This window comes from Rhinolophus sinicus, linkage group LG06 (assembly GCF_036562045.2).
Source record: "Rhinolophus sinicus isolate RSC01 linkage group LG06, ASM3656204v1, whole genome shotgun sequence".
Taxonomy (NCBI): Eukaryota; Metazoa; Chordata; class Mammalia; order Chiroptera; family Rhinolophidae; genus Rhinolophus; species Rhinolophus sinicus.
In genome coordinates this window covers 86354873-86375855 of record NC_133756.1, presented here as the reverse complement: position 1 = coordinate 86375855, position 20983 = coordinate 86354873, and the positions used below count along the sequence as shown (strand labels likewise).

General features: G+C 48.5%; 1 protein-coding gene across 26 annotated transcripts in view; it reads left to right on the top strand.

The window, feature by feature from the left end:
• The window catches only part of NCAM1 (neural cell adhesion molecule 1), a 308388-nt gene extending 299579 nt beyond the window's left edge, over positions 1–8809 (top strand). For 15 of the 26 annotated variants that reach the window (XM_019753318.2, XM_074335480.1, XM_074335479.1 and 12 more), the window contains 4 exons: positions 986–1193; positions 2190–2306; positions 3368–4183; positions 5600–8809. In XM_019753318.2, the coding sequence (XP_019608877.1) occupies positions 986–1193; positions 2190–2306; positions 3368–4183; positions 5600–5720 (1262 nt within the window). In that variant the 3' untranslated portion in view covers positions 5721–8809. The remainder of the gene's footprint in view (positions 1–985; positions 1194–2189; positions 2307–3367; positions 4184–5599) is intronic. The other 11 variants (XM_019753325.2, XM_019753323.2, XM_074335488.1 and 8 more) reach the window with 1 other exon arrangement.
• The last annotated feature ends 12174 nt before the right edge of the window (positions 8810–20983 follow it).

Here is a 20983-nt window from a genome sequence, read left to right as displayed (position 1 = left end):
GTCAGTGGGTCCACTTGAAGCAAGTAACCTCCATCATCAGGGGGCTCTCGGGAGCTGAGCCTGGGGGCCTTCTGTGATACCATCAGTAGTCCAGGGCCCTGGGGGATTTCAGGTGGACACCAAGGGATCAGGACAAAGAGTGACTCATTCACAGTGAGACCAGCCAGAGGGGATGCTGGCAGCTGCTCGAATGTGAGAATGTGTCTATCTGTGGTGAACATTTGTCCTGAATGTGAGCGAGCCTGTCCTTGTGGGTGGGCATCTCTGGGTGAGTCTGCTGGTTTCCTAAAGTCTAATCTAAATGTGTCTGAGCGCCCAGATGGTGAGTATTCCCAGACCTTTCACCTTGCCCACCGGGCCTGGGGAGACCTCCATGTCTCCAGAGTAAATGACTTCATTCATCGTCCTGGGTGCAAAGCAGAAGGATAAACAATGAAGCCATTGTGGCCCAATGTTGGGGTCCTCTGGAGCTATTCCTAAAGAGGGGAGAAATGGGGTAGTGGATTGGGCATCTTTTTGTGCCTGATATTACCGCAAGCCCAAAGGAAGCCCTGGGGACCCTCTGCCACCCCATTTGGGACCCTGTCACTGACTGCTCCCAGGAACCATAGCCTAGCCTGAAACCAATAAGCGCTGCCTGCCCACCTGCTTCCAGGGCTCACAGGGATATGGCTGAGGGTGGGTCTGGGGGAGGCCCGGAAGTTGAGAGCAGAGATGGAAACCCAGCTCCCAGTCCCCAGTTTCGTCCTGACTTGTGGGTGCCTCATGCCCCTGTCCCCTGGTCTTTAAGCTGAGGCTGAAAATATAGAGACCCTGTTGTCTCAATATATCTGACACCAGGGAAGGTGTCACTCTGACCACAAATGCCATGGCTTTGTCCCGCGGGCCCTACCCCACGCTCAGGGGCTTTTGCTCTGCAGGGTCCAGGGGTCTGCATCTCCGTGTGCTAACCATCAGCCATCCCTCTTTCTCCCTCCCACCCAAGCCAACGGCAGCCCCACCGCGGGCCTGAGCACCGGGGCCATCGTGGGCATCCTCATCGTCGTCTTTGTCCTGCTCCTGGTGGTGGTCGACATCACCTGCTACTTCCTGAACAAGTGCGGCCTGCTCATGTGCATCGCTGCCAACCTGTGCGGGAAGGCCGGGCCCGGAGCCAAGGGCAAGGACATGGAGGAGGGCAAAGCCGCCTTCTCGTGAGTGCACACCTGCTGTTGCTGAGGTCTGGGCATTGCCCCAGCCCAGGGGCCCAGCCGCTGAGCTACTTCAGTTTTCCCATTTGAAAACCCGAGGGGAAGCAAGCATTAGAGAAATGTTTCTTAAAGCCTGGTTTTTGGGAGTCCCTGTTTGAAAATCAGACTGTTGGGCTCAACCCCACATCTAGTGTACTAGAATCTCACGGAAGTTTGAAAATCCCTGCCTAAGTCAAAATGAGGGGAATTTTCAGAGCCACGCTTGTGGGGCCTGCAATGGAGGGGCCAGGATTTGAGAGACACTTGCCTTACTGTCATTCATTCATTCGTGCATCACTCAGCAAATATTTATTGAAAAGTTACTATGGGCAAGGCACCGTTCCCAGGAACTAGGGTACCAGGGGGAACAAAACAGATAAAACTTCCTGGCCTGGAGCTGACAATCCAGATGCTATCCCCTCCAGCATCTCTGGAGAAACAGATCCTGAGCCAGTTAGCAGGAGCCTTCGTAGGCTGTCACTGGGTGGGGCTGAGCTGGAGCAAGACAAGAAGGGACAGAGAAGGAAATAAGACATTCAGCACCACCATATGCCAGGCATTGGATATGCGTGCACACATGCATATACATACAGGAACACATATGTGTACATACTTATATGTATATGCATATAAATCATTTGAGCATTTATCTGGTCAGGCACTGTGTGAAGCACTTTACAGTCATTATGTCAGTTAATGTTGTAACAGCTAGGTGAGGTAGATACTGTTATTTGCCCCATTTTACAGATGAGAAAATGGAGACAAGGGTGAGCAAATCAGATGTTCAAGGTCACACAGCTAGCAAGAGTGGGGACTGAGGGTGATGCACTTGGGTCTGGCTCTAGATGCCTACCTGCCCGCCTTGGACTAGGCCTACGTGCCTGAGTTACAGCTGGCTTCCTTGGGAGCCCGCCCCACCCGCAGCCCCCCAGGACTGAATGAGCTGAGCTCTCTTTGCAGGAAAGATGAGTCCAAGGAGCCCATTGTGGAGGTGCGAACCGAGGAAGAACGAACCCCAAACCACGACGGAGGGAAGCACACAGAGCCCAACGAGACCACACCACTGACAGAGCCTGAGTACGTGTTGGGGAGGGGCTGCTACCTCCGCAGCAGAGCCCCACACCCACCTTATCTCCCTGCCTACACCTCCCGTGCTCCCCACGCACAGCTCCTGGCCAGACATTGCAGGCCAGAATTCTGGAGCCTTTGGCCAGAAATGCCTTGGCTGAAAAATGCTTGACCCCACTCTCTCCCTAGAGAGAAGGCATGCTTGGTTCTATTAGGGTGGCTGTAGGTGCCCTTAACGAGCTCCCTGCATAGTGGGATTCGCTAGACCCAGTTCCCACGTCTCTCTCTCTCTCACACACTCACACACACATACCCTGGAAATGGCTTAAGGGGGAGAAATGTCATTGAGAGAGGCTGAGCTTTGAGAGGCTTCGGAAATTCTGTTTAGGATTTCCAAGAATTATAGGGTTTTCTACATTCTTCCTAAAAGGGTGAGGGAACTTGGCATCTGGTAAAGCTCCCTGGCTCTCCTGTTCTTGGAAGCCTCAGGGACCCTCAGTCAGAAACCATGTCGGGTTGTGGTTGTAATGACTGCCTGGCTATCATGGGTCTTATGGGGAATGGAGCTTAATGGAAGAACAAAATCTGTGGCTGAGGATCCTGTGGCTCTTAGGGGCCCTTTGGAGCATTCATCGCCTGCCTTATTCCTGACTTTCCCCATCACTGCCTATAGAGCCCTGTAGGGCAGCTGGGCCCAATTCCTCAGGGACTTAGGATGCCTGCAGTGGGGGACGCTGAACTGAAACCTGCCTCTCCTTGAGCCGAGATGCAAGCAAGGCATGGGGAAGGGAGCCCTGTGCAGAAAGCTGGAGGGAATCAGCAGGGAGGAAGGGCCAGCAGGTCCCTTTTAGACTGACTGCCTTGTTCTCTGTCGTCTCCTGTCTCTACTTCTGCCCACCTGGGCATGTGCTTCCACTCAAGTCATCGTTTCTCTGTGGGCCTGTGTCCATGCCTGTGCATAACTGCATGCCCTGCCCACAGCCCCCGCCTTGGATTCGGCCCTTCGCCCGCTTCTCTGTCTCGTCCCAGCTTCATTGTCTATTCTCTTCTACTTCCTGTCCTCTCCACAGGCTGCCTGCTGATGCCACAGCCACTGTCGAGGACATGCTGCCTTCTGTCACCACCGTGACCGCTAACTCTGACACTATCACCGAAACCTTTGCCACTGCTCAGAACAGCCCCACCAGTGAGACCACCACCCTGACCTCCAGTATTGCCCCCCCAGCCACGGCCACCCCCGACTCAAACTCTGTGCCCATCAGCCAGGCCACCCCTTCCAAGGGGCCTGGCGTCACCACCTCCTCCCCACCCCAAGCTGCAGCCCCCAAGGTGGCCCCCCTCGTTGACCTGAGCGACACCCCAACCTCAGCCCCTGCTGCCAGCAATTTGTCTTCTAGTGTCTTGGCTAACCAGGGGGCTGTGCTCAGCCCAAGCGCCCCTGCCAGTGTGGGGGAGGCCTCCAAGGCCCCTCCAGTGAGCAAGCCAGCCCCTGCGCCAGCCCCCACTTCAGCCGGGGCAGCCAGTCCCTTAGCAGCAGCGGCTGGCCCTGTCACAGAAGTCCCCCAGGCCAAGCAGGAGGCCCCTAGCACCAAAGGCCCGGACCCTGAGCCCACCCAGCCCGGCGCCGTGAAGAGCCCGAGCGAGGCAGCCACGGCCCTCACTAGCCTGAAGAGCGAGGCTGCCTCCGTCAGCACCACAAACCCTGCCCAGGGCGAGGACTTTAAAATGGACGAAGGGAACTTCAAGACCCCAGATATTGACCTTGCAAAGGATGTTTTTGCAGCCCTGGGCTCTCCTGCTCCCGCCGCTGGGGCCAGTGGACAAGCCTCTGAGCTTGCTCCTTCCACTGCAGACAGCTCTGTTTCGCCTGCACCAGCAAAGACCGAGTACGGCCTCTCCTTGTCTACTGTCCTGGGGTTGTGTCCCGTGGTGGTGTGCGTTTGTGCTGTGCTGTGTCCTTCTTGTTAGATACGTCCTCAGCCTAATCCAGGACTTCTCTGTCAACCAAAGGACTGGCATAAGGCAGAGGGGGGTTGGGGGGTGGGGACAGACAGCGGGGCCCAGTAAGCAGCCACCTGCTCACTAATTAGGCCATGTTAATTATGTTTTATCCTTATCATCCTAGCAGTGGCGTCTGTTTTCCCTGGGGGAGCCCTTGCGGTTGGGCCACTGGTGAGCATAGTTTGGGAAGCGAGCTAAGGAGACCAAAATGCCCTATTGGCCAACCTGGGGCCCACAGGCAATCGGTGTGTTATCCCGTGCCAGGCTGTGTCCACACAGGAACAGCACTGTTGCGCAGGAAGCGGTCCAGAAGGCCTGGCACACTCCCTTCCAGATGCCCACACACACTCCCACCTACTTTCGCTTCTCCTGCCCTTGAGTGGCTTGGAGGACTCAGATCTCCAAAGTGCAAAGGAAGGTCCTTAAGCTTACAACTTTCTTAATGGTGATGCCAAAATGCAGTGGCTCCAACTGGTGTCTGAGCCTGCCCAGTGTGTCCTTAGACCAGATTCTGGCTCCGGGGCCTGACTGAGGCAGGGTCAGACCTAGGTTTTTATCGAGTCTCCAGAGGCTGCTACCAGATAAGCTGTGGTGCTGCTACCAAGAGCTGCAAGGGGACTCACCCCAGGGGCCCTAGATCTCGGTCAGGAAGGAAAAGGACTCGGACAGCCCTGCCTACCCGACCCCACTCAACTTCCCCTCTGCTTGGCAGCCACTCTAGCCTGTCACCAGACTCAGGGAAAGCTGCCTCAGGAACAAAGAGCATTTTCTCCCCCTGCCCAGGCCACGGAGGCCTCACCATGAAACACAGGGCACGGGGTGGGGAGGAGGGGAACAGGCAAGAGCAGGTGGTTTATAGTAGGGGCCCCTGGAGTCAGTCCTGGGGAACCCAGCCCAGCATGCCTCATTTATACCAAGCTGAACTGCTGCTACTGAAGGCCCTCAGGATGAGGAAAGGCTGCATCTGCTAGCCCCTCCACTGTCCCTGGTAAAGACCGAGACCCTGGCTTCAGATTAGGGCTGGAATGGGAAAGGTCTCATTCCTCTGATTCAATGGCTATCAACTTTGGATGCACGTTTAGAATCACTTGGATGCTTTAAAAGTCACCATGTCCAGACCAATTAAATCAGGATTTTTGGGGTACGCCCCAGCCTCAGTGGTTTTTACAGCTCCCAGGTGACTCCAACGTGCCGCTGAGGTCAGAAGCCACTGCTCTAACTGCAGCGCCCCCTGAGGGATTGGCTGAAGGGTGAGTTACTGCAGACCGTAGTCTCAGAGCTATTTTCTCTATTCTCTGCAGGAAGGGCCCTGTAGAAGCAAAGTCGGAGTGCCAGGAGTCAGAAACGAAGCCAGCGCCAGCAGAAGTCAAGACGGTCCCCAACGATGCCACGCAAACGAAGGAGAACGAGAGCAAAGCATGATGGGTGACAAGAGACAAGCAAAGATCAAAAATAAAAAGTGACACAACAGCTTCACCAGAGCATTTCCAACATCACCACACACACACACACACACACACACACACGCATACACACACACACACACACACACACACAACCCTCATTCCTCTAGTGTCTTTTGCCTTTAAAAAAAAACTAAACAGATAAACATGGGATCTCCTTTTTGTAGGTTTATAGAAAGGATTCCTTTGTTGTGCACTCACTTGTAAGAAAATGAGACAAAAAGGTTAAACCCACAGCCAAACTAGGACACTCCGTTCCCTGAAACCATTTAAGAATCAAACAAAAGGACCCCAAATTAAGAATCTAGGAAGCTCAGAAAAAAAAAAAAAATCTAGGTTTAGGAAGACCGCACTTGGTGTTGCCCAATTGGCACAGACCAGTTTCAGAGAAATACTTCCAGGCACTAAGACTAACCGGATGAACAAAGTCCAAGTTTATTTTTATACTTTCAGTCAAGTTTCAACTCTGTAAAACCTCATAAATAAGTTATAATTTCTGTTCACTTTGTATTTGTTCAGTATGCAAAGTGTGTCACCCTTTCTAGCTGAATTCAATTCCCACGTAGACTCTTGTTTTGTAGGAAGAATGCCAAATTGCAGCTTCTGGGGGTAGATCTCAATTTGCAGTGTTCGGATTTCTTTTTCTTTCCTTTTCTTTTTGTTCTTTTTTTGTTTTTCCTTTCTGCCAACTTTGTTTTCCAGTGTTTACAAGTTGACAAATGTTTGACTTCGATTGTGTTTAAATGTCCGTGTAAATTAGCTGCCTTTTTTTTCTTTTTTACGTTACAAATCCTGCCTAGAGGTGGGTCAGGTCATCACAGGCTTTAGCACTGGACAACTTTACACAATGTGATTGTTTACAGTGGCGCTTCCCCCGACTCTGATTTGAAATTTTTGCCTGCGTCCAACTCAGGTGAAAATCCATCTTGTTCCAGAATGGTCTTGCTTTTTGGTTCTTGGTGTTTTCCTTGGGGGTTAGACCACTTTCTGATTAGCCACCACCTGCCTGTATCTGTGAAAAAGGATCTGCTCCCCAGGCGTCTGCGTCCTTCCTTTTGAAGGATCCCTTAGGCTTTGTTGAATGAAGCAGAGAAGATTGTATAGTTGGGGCTGGTCTTGGTGAACACACGTTTTTTACCCCAAACATCCCCTTTTTGTAGAAAGCCAAATAAAATATATACATACAATTTCATTTTGAGCCCAGAATCTAGATTTGAGCGGAAGAGCATGTGTGCTTCAGGGAATTAGTGTCTTTTTTTGGAAATCTGTTGAAGTAACATCGGCCTTCTGTTCACTTAGGCAGCATTTGTAGAAACAAAAGAAACAAACAACAACAAAAACCAACCTGCTGTCTGGAGTAATAACACAACTTTCCTGGATTGGAAACCAAGTGGGGGAAAAATACAGAAACTTTAAGGGGAATGGGAGGGGGGAGAAGGGAAAAGCCAGCCCTTTGTATAGAAATTTTGCTTTTTTTTTTTTCTCATTCTACTTTAGAACTGCAAGCTTGTGCACTGTGGATGCGTGAATATTTTAGTGTGAAACGTGTTTTTGTCATAGTATTGAAATAAAACTTCAACATAGTTTGGTTGTGGAAGGTATAGCAGATAGTTCAGAAAAAATATTCAGGAAACAAAAATAACTCTTAAAAGGAATTGAAGCCTTTAAACAAAGAAAATGAATAAAAATAATTATGATGATGAAGATGACCCTAAGAAAACAGAAGTCAGGGCTCAGCATTCATTCCTTTCCTAAGGTGCAAACAGCAAGAGGTAAGGGTGGCAAGACTGCCCCTGAGTCTGTTCTGTGGGCCACACTCCCCAAGGTTCTGACACTTCTGCAGTCCAATCAGTGGCGATATGCTAGATTATAATTTCAAACTGTGAAAAATAATGGTCTTGTCATTTGCTAAATGTGGGGTTGTTTTGCATTTTCTCAGCTCCTGGGGATGGAAATGGAGGGTCCCAGTATACATCGCTCCGGCCCCTCTGATTCTAGGGCTTGCACAAATCTATGGTTCACATGTATAGGCTCTTAGGAACAAGGACTGTGAAGACAGCTCTTAGAGCGCACAGCAGAAAGGGAGCTCCGGGGTGTCTGCGACAGGAGGACCTAGCAAGGCGTGGTGGGCTCTTCCTATCACCAGGTTGTCAGTGGGATCAGTTCCTCATCTTGTGATGTTAATGGCTTTGACCATCTAGGCCAAGCCCACAATATACCTTATTGTGAAGACTGCATTTCACTCCGAGTGGTTGTGGTTTTGGTGCTGATGGTTAGGAAGAAAAAGAGGTATAGTCAACCCTCAGATAACCTGGCCCGAGGCGGCTGACCACCCCCTCTCCCAGAACCCTGGCTCCGCCATTAGCTGGAACCCAAGACTGCCCACCTTTTGGTCTGCCTCTCTCCCATTATACATAGATTTGTCTTTGCATGCGTGAGCTTTCCTTTCCTTAAAAAATAAGTAAATAAATAAATAAAACAGAGCAATGCTTTCTCTAAAATCAAAGAGGGAGTCACTTTATTTTCAAGATGTTCTATCTTTTATGTTAAGAGATAAAAGCTTATAGTTTTCTTTTTTAATTTTTTGAAGGAGGGATCAACTCTACCATTTTCCAATGTCTATGTGTCTATATGTGTATGTGCTATACATATGTATTCACATAAATGCCGGCATGGCCAAGTTCTGCTGCAGGGGCACTCCGGTGCCATGCACGGGGTCTCCAAATCCTGAAGGGCCGTAGTGTATATAGTGCAGCTTTTGAAGTGTAACTCTATTTTCACACTTTTTTATGGAGCCTTCCAAGTCCCAGGTTTTCACTGTAGGCTGTCTGTCTGGATGGTGGTTTTCAGACCTCCATTAACATCCCTACCCAGCATTCCCAACTTCGGGGGCCTTCTCTCTTGTTATAAACTTTTTACCAAGTGAAACATCGAGACCACCTTTGTTTCCATTCTCACTGGTGTAAATACTGAGTACTAACTGAGAATTTTGACTTTGCATTCTGTCAGAATACTTGTGTTCAATAAAAACAAAAAGAAAAAAAAGCTGTTATGATCAAGCTGGGATTTCTTTCGATTCCTTGAGAGTCTGTCATGTGAATCAAATGTGGAAATGCCTGTGGTATTTTTATGACCTTGAGAACAAAGTCAAGTAAACCCAGTATCATGAGTTCATGTTGCCTGAATGATGGTTTCTAACTTTTTCTCTCAGGTTGATAAAGGATTCCTCATTTACAAGGATAAGACATCAGATTCAACAAGATTTCATACAAATCCTGGTTCTGCCACTTTGTTGACCTTGGAAGAGTTAGTTAATCTCCCCAAGACTGTTTCCTCTTTTAACAAACTGGAAATAACAAGTTAATAGAATTGAGGTACTGGTTAGTGAATGAAGCAATGTATATGAAAGTCAAGTATAGTACTTTCTTGGCACATAGTAGGTATTGAACAAAGGGGAGTTGACATCCCAGGTGTGTGATAGCATCTAACCCAACTACAATCATAATCTACACCTGAGCTCCAAGGTTCCAACACCAAGGTAGACACGAGGCTTACGAGTATGTGATTTCTTGTGCCACAAATTTCCAGCTGCATGGGGTGGGGTGGGGGTGATAAAGAAAAGCACATTGCTTATCAAGATTTGAAGAAATCATGCAATGCTGACCCTCTTCATTTATCCATGAAGGCTTGCTTCCAGAGCCTTCCTCCTTCAGGCTAACCTCCTCTCAGATTCACTCAGTAAGTATTTAGTGAGCATCTCCAAGCTGCTTGGGCTGCAGCCGCACACGAAACAGCTCTCTGGAGGAGCGTTCATTCAGGAGTTGGGGTGGGGCAGACAATGAGCACATAATCACCTAATATATTGGTGGTCATTAGGCCATCCCAGTTCTCCTTTTTCTCCTCCCTGGTACATGACAGGATTACACTTCTTTGCTCACTTAAGGTAGGCACGCGTGGCCAAGTGAATTGCTGTAGTTAATGGACTGTGAGCAGCACTGTGCATGTCACTACTAGGCGGAGACGTTGGCAGCCAGTGTGTCTTACTATGGCCCTCTTCCCTGCCACAGCAATCAGCAATGCTGCAGGTGGTGGAGGTGCCATCACCTGGGCCCCCAGTGAGGGATGTGAGCAGAGGACCCATGATGCACATGGAGCGGGCGTGTGGGATAAAGCCAGTGGTGGTCTGGTAAGTGTTTAATGGCCCTCCAAGTGGGAAGGGAAGGGAGTGCATATGTGTATGGTGTATGTGTTTGTGTGTGTGTTTATTATAAACTTTACTGATATAAAGAACGCAAGTTACAAATAATAAAATATATAATACTCTATATTGAAATTCCGTATATCCAATTGATACTCACAGAATGCCTTGGTTTATTCTTGCTGATGTCTTGTATCCATATCAACCTATGGTTTTAGCTGATGAATGAGTGTAGTTCCAACGTAACTGTTAGTTAACATATTCATTTATGTTAACTCGTAAGACGAAAGTGAAACAATGAAGATGTACGTGTCAGAATCGGACTCATTCATGAGTGGTGTGTGACCTCTTTGCAGAAGTAGATACACATTTTTGAATACTAGAATACCGCCTCAATTTTTTGTGCTATTCACAGTGTAATGTCTGCAGTCGTGGCGCATTTTAAAATTTAATCTGCATCATAAATATTTTTCCCATGACTTTCTTAAGTCTAGACAAACACACACACACACACACACACACACACACACGAAACATGATTGGTAGCATTTATTGATCTCAGCAGTATGTAAATATTCCCAATATGGCTGATTTCAACATGTCACTGGACAAGAAGTTAGATAGAAATGCACAGTAGTACATCATTATATAGTATTTCCACCACATCTGGTGGAAATACTGATAGAGACATAATCTGATAGAGACATAAATAACTTCAAGCACAGAGATAATAATAATAATATGTAGTTATAATAAACTAATATACATTAATAGGAAAATGCTATAAAGTGACAGAAGTGATGCATTGTGAGTATTGCCTTCATTTTGAATATAATTTTGTTAATTGTAAGTTTACATAATTTAACTTTTAATAATGACTGCACTTAACACTTAAGTGGCTCAAAACTTTCCTGAAAATTTGACAACTGGCTCTCTCCAACCAATACAAGCTGACTCCAACATACCACTAGGTAAGCATTTATGTTATAAGCCACTTCACCATAGGATCAATTACCACAGCATTATTTAGCCTATCACGGCTAAATCAGAGAGTGAGAAGTGCTCTGGCTAACCATAAATCCAGGTGAGTGGGAAGGTCAGAGTACTGCTTTCTAAAAAGGTGCCATTTGAGCAGTGGCCTTAAATAAGTGAGGGAGTGAACCATGCAAATATCTGAATGAAGATATCTCAGCAGAGAGAACAGCAGATGCAAAGGTCCTGAGGTCAGGACTTGCTTGGCATGTTCAAAGAAGAGCAAGGAGGCCAGTGTGGCTGGAGCAAAGAGCAAGCGATAGAGTTGGGCAGAGGCAGAAAAGGCAGGAGATGAGTCAGAGGCGTCTATGAGCTATCCAGATCACAGGTATCCAGATCACATGGGGCCTGTAGACTATCAGAATTTTGGTGTGTTTCTTTTCAAGTGAGATGGAAAGCCAAGGGAAATTTCTCAGCAGAAGCCTGACATGACTTGATATTTAAAATGATCACTCCAGCTACTGGTTGGAAAATAGACCCCAGAAGGGCAAGAGGGGAAGTAAGAATACCAATTAGGAGGCAATGATCTGGACGGGAGAAGATGGTGCGCTTGAAGCAAGCTGCTTCCAGTGGAGGGAGAGCAATGGCCAGATTCTGTCTCTTTACTGAAGGCAAAGCAAGCAAGATTGGATAATGGGTTGGATGTGGTTTTGAGAGAGGCATCAAGGAGAACTTCCAGAGTTGAAGCCTGAACAACTGAAAGGATGTAATTGCCACTTACTTTCTAAATGGAGTGGAGGAAAAGCATATCTGGAGGATGCAGAATTTGGTTCTGGACACTTGAAGTCTGAGACACCTGTGAACACCCTAGTGGAGATTTTGAACTGGCTGGAGTTCAAGAAGTGCACCCTGGAGACACATGTCGGAGCTGTCAGCATAAGGCTTGTGTTTAAGACCCTAGCACTGGGTGAGATCACCAAGCAAATGAATACAGATCAAGAAGAGGAGAGAATAAGCTAGGAACCCAGAAAAGAAAACTCACAGTAGCTCTGTGTGAAGGAAAAAACTGCACAACTCTTTGTCTGGCACTTAGAACAGTGGCACTTACAGAGGGGGAGGAAGAAGAGGCCTGTTCCAAGAAGAAGAGACACCATCTGCTTCCATCTGATTGCAGTCTCACTGCCGTGTGCAGACTCCTGACTCTGCCCCTCAGTTGTGAAGAGCTTGGTTTTTGGTCCCTGTCCTTTTCTCCCCTAAGTTCCTCCACTGCCTCACCATCCTGCTATTTCTCAGCAATGTGTTCATATTCTCCTCTACAAAAACGTCTTCTCTTTCCCCAAACCAACCTGTCCCTCAGCTGTGCTTTTCATCTCAGCTGGTGGTCTTGCTTCCTTCTAAAGGAAAGGAGAAGTTGGCGGAAAGGAACACCCTCAACCGCCCGCCTCAAATCTATAAACCCACCTATGCCCATTATCATTTTTTCTTCCTTTGCTCCTGTAAAACAGGAGCAGCAGCTCCCCTTTCCTTAGGCACTGACCTTTCTCTCTACTACTTTCACGGGGTCTTTCTTCATCCATTCAATATCCATTCAACAAACAGTCATTGAGCACCTGCCAAGTCAGGGACTGTTCTAGGTGCTGGGGAAACAAAGACCCACTCTCTTGGAGCTTACACTCTAAATACACCCACGTGCTTCTTGCTTTGTCTGGACATTCGTCAGCCCCCTCCCCCCAATGCTCACACCAATCCTTGACTCCTACTCCATCCTCAGGTCTCAGCTTAACTATCTCCTTTCCAGACACCTGATCCAGGTTGCATATTCCCCTTTTCTATATTCTGTTCAGGGCTAGTATACAGCTGGCACTCACAGGTACCATTGTATCAGGTTGTTAAAATAGTGAAATGCTTCTTCACTGTTGTAAGTAGCTGCTGTCACCCCAACCCCTCACACAGGGTCCTTCAGATAGCCCCAAGATCTTGCAACTCAGGTGGTAGCATCTGACCCAGTAGAGGGTCTCCAGGGTTCTGCTCCGGTGTTATAGCTGTTACAGAAAACAGTCTGTAAAATGTGTTTAACATGTCTTCTCATTATATCCTAAGACCCCACACTTTATTTAATCTCTAATGTTTCTCTTTCTCACTAAACTCCTCCAGAGCACTTTCTGTGTCTGTCTTATTCACTACTTTCTCCTGGCACCTCATTCAGCACTTGCTACAAAGTAGGAAATTGATATTTGCTAGCTGTATGCATGACTGAGTGAATGAATGCATACATGAAGTGACAACAGACGTGCATACCAGCCATGGTTACCTGCCCATGTTCATCTTTGCAGGTCTGTGTGTAAATGCAATCACTGTTGACAGCTGGCCAAGGAAGGTACCTTTGAGCTTGAGTCACACAGCACTCCCCACTGCCCAGAATCCTGAGCAAGTCCACACTGGGGACTGGGGTGGAATCTAGTCCCAGGGCTAACATGTGGCTGGAGAGGGTCTGCTCTGCATGCCCTATCCACTCATCATGGGTCACTATGTCCCTTCCTTCCTGGTCACAACGTCAGTGAGCAGCTCTTCCATGATGGAGCAGGCTGGGAAGACATAGGTTAGGGGGTCCCAAAAGGTGAGGACATTGCTACTGGACCTACCCCTTGCTTGTTACTCAAAGCCATGGTTTCTGAAGGACAAGGAGGACCAAGCAAAACCAGGGACCCTCCTCCCTTGGTGTTCTCTCTAAGGGGGCAAACCTCTGCTTGGGAGGCCGGGAAGAGCAAATGGGAGGCAGGAGAACAGAGTAGTGAGATCTGTGAAGGGTTTACTGGTTGCCAGCTCGAGGTGTCGTGCTTTGGCCATCCAGACGACAGTACCGTGCTGTTTCCTCTTCCTGAGCAGGTGAGCCCAGGTGCTTGGCTGTCGACCCCAGCTCAGAGCAAGGCAACCCACAGGGGTCTGTCTGTTAGGAGTGCTTCCTGTCATGATGGCCATCAACAGCCCGTTGGAAACGTGGCAGTGAGCATGAGGAACAAAGGTGCGAAGATCTCTAGGGCTGACAGGGTGAGTCTTTCCCAGGGAGCCACAGTTTGGCATGCAGGGATCCAGTGCACAAGTCCTGCTACATTCCATGTCAAGGAGGAAAGAGAGTGGGTCCTTTGAGACGAGGACATGGTCTCTTGCGGGCAGCCACCACAGCGCCATGAGGCCCGGGCTGGGAAGTCGGGACAGCTCCGGTCCCCAGTCACACTCAGCCAAGCTCCTCCCTCGTCCCCTGCATCAGACCTCTGTCTCCTGAGACAGCATGTTCAAACTGCATATTCCTGGATCCCAGCCCCAGAGATCCAGAGGCTTCAGGTCTGCGGCGGTGGATTCCCTTGTAAGTGGCCCTTCGACAGCACGTGCGGAACACTGGCAGGGTGGCGGGGGAGCATCTTGCTTCAAGGCCTCCACTGTGGGGCGCAGGGCCAAGCCCGTCCAGCTAAGGGCTGGGAAATGCTCCTTCAGGAGGCTCTGCTATACCACAGGGACAGACAGGAAGTACTGTAGACGCTCAGCTGGATGTCAGCAAGACACTTCCCCAGGCTCAGCACACTTCACCACACACGCTGGAAGGCGGAGTTAGCATCCCAAATGAGCCCAGCCGTTTGAGGTGAGGAGCAGCTGAGATGATGTCATGTCACAGGGACAGATGTAAACTCCTGTATGCTCTCTGGAAATCCAACTGCCGGAGCACATGCTGATGGTCATGGGGCTTAGCAGCAAAGCATATTTGTTCTAAATGAAAGAGAAAGAACAAAGACTATGGGTTTTAAATTGGCTATAGACTCAGTATGAGAGGTGATGCTGTGTAGCCATTCAAAAATATTTGTGAAATTGACAGTTTTATATTTTTACTTAACATTCCTATAACACTATATAAGACAATATTCTGAGCACTTAACTATTTACTGTTAGTCCTTATAACAGTTCTGTGACGTAGATATTATTAATCCCATTATATAGATGAAGAAACTGAGGCACAGAGCGCTTTCATAACTTGCCCAAAGTCACACAGCCAGTAAGAAGCAGAGCCAGAATTTGATGCCAGTCATAAGGTATTCACAGCAAGGAACGTGTGCCACCACTCGACCTGGCTCTAGGCAGACCGCATTACGTATTATGTCACAGGCAGGAAGCGCCGGCCTGTGGGTCTTGTCCAGGACAGAACCACTGGAGGGCGAAAGAACTCAAAGCCATGTCTGGGGATGAGGATGGGGAGCAGGTGTGCATGCTGGCTTGGGGAAGAAACCCTGGGAGCCGGGTGGAACGCCAGTGGGGCAGAATACAGGAGACTTCAAATGGCTGCCTTCACACACCTGCAGGGTTTTCTTTAGAAAAGGGAGGGAGCTTTATATGTAATTCTCCTGAGGGCTCAAGTGGACCAACATGCAGAGAAACTGGCTTTACACACACCAGTGGAAAACTACTGTATCAGAGCCACAGTCGAGTGCTGAGGTGGAGGCTGAGCGGTCACGGCTCAAGCGTAGGAAGAGCAGGCTGATGCATCGTGTGCACAGGTGATTCTGTTCAGATTCCAGCTGCCTTTGACAGCAGTGGCTCTATGCCCCCGCCGATGACTGGAGCACTGCATGTAGAAGGAGCACATTGTCAACTTGATCAGAGCCATCATTCCAATTCGCCTTCCAGGGACAGGCTGTTAACCAAGTTACAACGGAGCGGCTGGAGCCGAGGCGGCAAGTGCAACCTGGGATGCTGAGGACGGGGGCTCTCAGGACAGAGGTGAGACTTTCCGAAGACGAATTTCACCTGCCATTTTACCAGGGCTTACCCCCACCTTGGAGACACTCCACGCCCAGCTACACTCCAAGAGCAAAAGGTCGTGACATTTTCATTGACTCAGTTGTTCAGTGTTTATTAAGCTCAAATATATATTAAGCAACTACTATGTGTCAGGCACTATGTTGGGTAATGGGGGTACAGTGACAAATGTGACAGATAATGTCCCTGTCCCCATGGCAGACAGCCCAGCACATTGGAAAGATCAGAGTCCAAAGAACAACTTATCTTGCATTGGACTCTGGCACCATGGACAGAGTACTTAACCTCTCTGAGTATGTTTGTCTCATCTATAAAAATAGAATTCTTCATAAAATTGTTTGAAATGTAAACGAGGCCAAGTGCTTGACATGTGATAAATCAGCATTAGTACTTACATTAGTCAGGGTTCTTAGTAAGCAACTGAAGCTGATTCTGGTTGATTAAACCAAAACAGGATTTTACTAACAGGATATTGGCTGGTTCACACAATCATTAGAGGCATAGAGAATATGGCTTAAGGCCAAGCTTCCAAAAGCAATGCCCAAATAGTGCAGAGCTGGCCTGATGAGAAAGCTACCACTGACCACCTTTCCCGCAACAATGCCACGTGTGAGCCAAGCACTTGACTTTCCAACTGCCACCTATCGCCCCCCCCCCCGACAACCTCCAAATAAAGCCAATGCCTCTGCCACTATCTTTGCCAGAAAAATAGATTCTGACCAAGACTACAGTATAGAAACTGTTGTGCAGGGGCTGACCCCATGCAGCGGGGACTCTGGTGTCTGCTGAGTCCGCCCAGTCATTTGTGGAGCAAAGCGGGTGGTGCTCTGGTGGGCAAAATGTCTTTCCTGGTGAGAGGCGCCTGGTTCTCTTGCCTGGGAGGTAGCTGCAAAGAAGCCTGGGGAATGGAGTTCTCAGGCTTCAACTTTGGGTGTAGGACTCAGAAGCTAGAACTTCCACCATAGAACAAGGATGCCCGACAAGTGATGGGCAGCCAGAATGGGCAAACATCCACTGGAGTCCCTTGCCCAAGCTGTTTGTCAAATACACATCGAGCCTCTTGCCAGTACTGCAAATGCCTAGTAAAGATGCTCCAGACTCTCCAAAGCCTCCCTGCCCCCACTCTGAAACCCTGACACATCACTGAAGTCTTTTGAATGCATCCATCCACATGTGGGCTCCCATCCCCAGCATAAAGGCAAGTCTCAGGCAGGAGGTTCAAGGAAGGGTGGGACCCAGCAGCTCCAGGGAAAGCCCAGGTGAGCAGGCTAGCCAGAATAGGACGGGGATGCAAAGCGTGTAGAGTGGGCTAAGGCTGCCACCAAGTGGCCATCATGAGAACCGCAGGAGGGCCAGGTCTTTCCTCCAACCCAGCTGCCCAGGCACAAAGCCGCTGCCTCCCCCAGGGCCTGGAAAATGAGCGCTCCTCCTGTCTCTGTTCCTGAATGGGGTTGTCTACATCTACTGAACTCCGAGGGAGATCATGATACAAAATGTACAAAATGCTTTCATGAAGTAATAATAATTACATGACAATATTAATTATTGTACTATCATTGAGGGCTTGCTATGAGCCAGAAACTTGAAAATATCATCTCTTGATCCTCACATCAAATCCATAGTGAACAAATGTTTTTGCCCAGCTGGCATCCATTTTCCTTTCTTCTCTCAAGAGCGCCTCAATTTATTTGGGGGGGAAGGGGTCGGGGCGGGTCAGGTGCAGAGACAGGCTTCCCCTTCTACTCCCAGGACGTTTATTGAAACTGTTGGCAAAAAGGAGCTCTACTCTTACTGAACCCATGAGGACAGGAGCCACCGTGAGGGGACAGAGTGCCTGAGATTGAAATCAATGCACAAGAAGCAGAACAGACCTCAGTGGTTTTGGAGCCCCCTGGATCCATCTGTGCCTGAAAGAAATCTCTGGACTTTTCAATTCCATGACCCAATATATTCCCCTTAAGTCTGTTTCGGTAGGATTTTTTTTTTTTTTTTTAACTTGAAACCAAAAGAATCTTATTAATTCCTATTTAATAAAAAATTAGCATGTGGAAGTAGGTTGTTGTAAGTAACAAATTCAAAATGGGGACTTATCAAAGTCAATGTGGTAGGGAACATTCCTTCAACACCATGTGCCACTTCCCATTCTAGGCGCTGGATATAAAGTGTGCACCAGACAGACAAGATCTATACTCTCCTGAGTTGAATTTCTAGTGGGGAATACCACAGGAAACAAATTCAACAACAGCAGCTGGCAATAAGTGCCACATAGAGAATTAAAATCGGGTGATGCAATAGATTATGACCAGTGGCTACTTTTGACTGGGTGGTCAGGGAATGGTGTGACGGAAGTACGCTCCATCAACGGTTACACTGGGAACTACATTTCCCATAATCCTCTTTCTTGTATGGTTCCATTTCCAGTAGGCCAAAAGAACTGTGTGATTTGAAGGCAAAACTGATGTAGTGTCCATTACTTTCTTAAGGGTTTTTGGCAATCACATGCAGGGATGAACAAATGCAAAGGGGCTCAGTGAGTTCCAAACATCTTTGCTCTCCTCCACTCAAGTCCAGCTGACCATCAGCATCCTCCTGACCAATCACAGCCTCAGGCCCACTGCCAGAGCTTTGGCTGTAGAACACACAGAGGTAGCAGCCTCCCAAGGACCTCACCTCTAGCGTCTCCTTCACAGCCCCATAGAAGTGGTGGTTTATGTTAGGAAGATAGTAGCAGCAATGGAAAGTGACCAGATTCAAGATCTGTTTTGGAGCGGAACTTGGTAGGACTTGCTGATGGCACATCAGTGCATGGAATTGACCCTCATGCCAACTGGCTATGAGGACTGGCCAAGACTACAGTATAGAAACTGTTGTGCAAGGGCTGACCCCATGCAGTGGGATTCACATTAACAGGGGCTCTGGTGTCTGCTGAGTCCACCCAGTCATTTGTGGAGCAAAGTGGGTGGTGCTCTGGTGTGGTCTAAAGCTGGCCACCAGGTATGCTGTTTCTGGAGCCTCTTAGGAGGGCCTCCAGTGCAGGCCCAGGTCAGCCACTGCTTGTGCCTAGCCTGGGGCCACCTGGTAGGAGCTACAAAGTGATCTATGGTTGCTAGCCATCTGTGCTGGGCTTGGAGGTGCTTGGGAGAGGCTATGCTGCAAATTGAGCTGGCTGCCACTAGTGCCAGGCTTGGGGCAGCTTAACAACAGGTACAGGACATGCCGAGGCCAGCTGCTGCTTGTTGGGGTTTGTGGACCTTTCAGCGATTTGAGGGAAGTCCATAGCATGGACCAAGGCTGGCCACTTGTGAGGAACAGATGCTGAAAGAGGTTTGGGCCTGTGCGCAAGTTGGGTGGGGCAGGTTCTCCGAATCACCAGGGTGAGGTGAGCAGTGTTAGCCAGTTTGATGAAAGTGCAGATTTGGTGCCTGCCTATGCCTGCCCGCTGTGTGTGGGGAAGGCTCAACAAAGAAACAATGGTGCCTGCCAGCACTTCTGTTCTGGCCAGAGCTGCCCCTCCAGCCCTAGCCCTGAAGCCAGATAATTCAGTTCCTCTTCATATGTCCCTGGCACTTTTTGAGCTACTGCCCCAGCACTGGAGCTCAGAGCAAGTGAGTCCATCAGCAAGTAAATCTGTATGCAGGCCCTTTTAGAGGACCTGGGACTCCAGCGGCCCTCCATCTCACCTGGACAGAATCCCCATTGATTTTCACAGCCAGATGTTGTGTGAATTCCTCTTCCCCGCACATGCTCCTCAGAGAGGAACTCCACAGCCAAGGTATGCCACCTGATTCTTAACTGCTGTACATGGCTGTGGGACCAGCCCATTTTGCCTCTCCATCCCTCCTACCAGTCTTGACATAGCTTCTTTATATCCTTAGTTATAGGAGTTCTGTTCAGCTAGTCTTCAGTGGTTCTCAAGGGTGGCTGTTCTACAATTTAGTTGTAATGTTAATGTGGTTGTGGGAGGAGGCAAGCATGGTGTTTAGCTGTTCCACCATCTTAACCAGATCTTGACCTTCTCCACAGTTATTTAATCAAACACTACCTAGGTGTTGCTCTGAAGGTATTTTGTAGATGTGATAAACATCTACAGTCAGTTGACTATAAGTAAAAGGAAGTATCCTCATCCAATCAGGTGAAAGGCCTTCAAGCAAAAACTGAAGTTTCCTGAAGAAAAACAAATTCTGCCTCAAGATTGCAGCATTAATTTCTACCTGAGTTTCCAGACTGCCGGCCTGCCCTGCGGATTTTGGACTTGCAAACCCCTACAATTGTGTGAGCCAATTCCTTAAAGCAAATCTCTCTCTCTCTCTCTCTCTCTCTCTCTCTCTCTCTCTCTCTCTCTCTCCATATCTATAATCTTATCTACATTGATATCTATGCCTATTTCTTATTGGTTCTGTTTTTTTGGAGAACCCTGGCACAGGTGGTAACTGGCAGAACTGGAATTTGAATACAGACCTATCTGATTCTAAGTCCAATGCTTCTTACATCTCACAAATAAAGTTGGCTTCAGAGAAACAGTCATGTATGTATATATTAATGCTTACATGTATCCTGTTGATACCAGATGCTAGAAATGTGCTGATAACCTCATATCTTTATGTCCATTGCAAACTTTCTTCCCAAACCCACATGTGGATAAACAACTGTTTTTCCAGCGCCCTGAACTAATCCCATTAAAGCTTCTCATTATCCCTTTCCTCATTTCTCTTCCCTCCTCTCTGTTTCCAATCACAGAGAATGACATGGCCATCTACTCACTTCCCTAAGCTAGATAGCCAGTATCACCCCCAAATCCTTCCTTTCTTTCCCTTCCCACTTCCAATTAATCAGTGTTTTCTATTGATTTGCCCTACTAAACATCTCTTGTATCCATTTCCTCCTCGCCATCCATACAACCAACCACTGACCTAGTTAGGCCCTCATCACCTCCCAAATGTGCTCTTGCAATTGTATGTATTTCCTTACCCACAAAGGCCTGGGAGCTGAGCACACACCACAGGGGTAGGAAGTCAGGAGGTGAGAGCTGAGCAGAGGGCATCTCCACAGGAAAGCACTTGATCTGAGGCTCACGGGTACTGTGAGGTAGGGAGGCAGAGAAGGGGAAGGAAGCTGTGCAGGCAACGAGGCTCCGACCAGGGGGACACAACAGGAGTAAGGACTCAAAGCAGAAGAGCCTGGGGTCATTCCTGCGCCTACAGCCAGAGAGCCCTCAGCCCTCACCTTGGTCCAGTACTTTCATCACA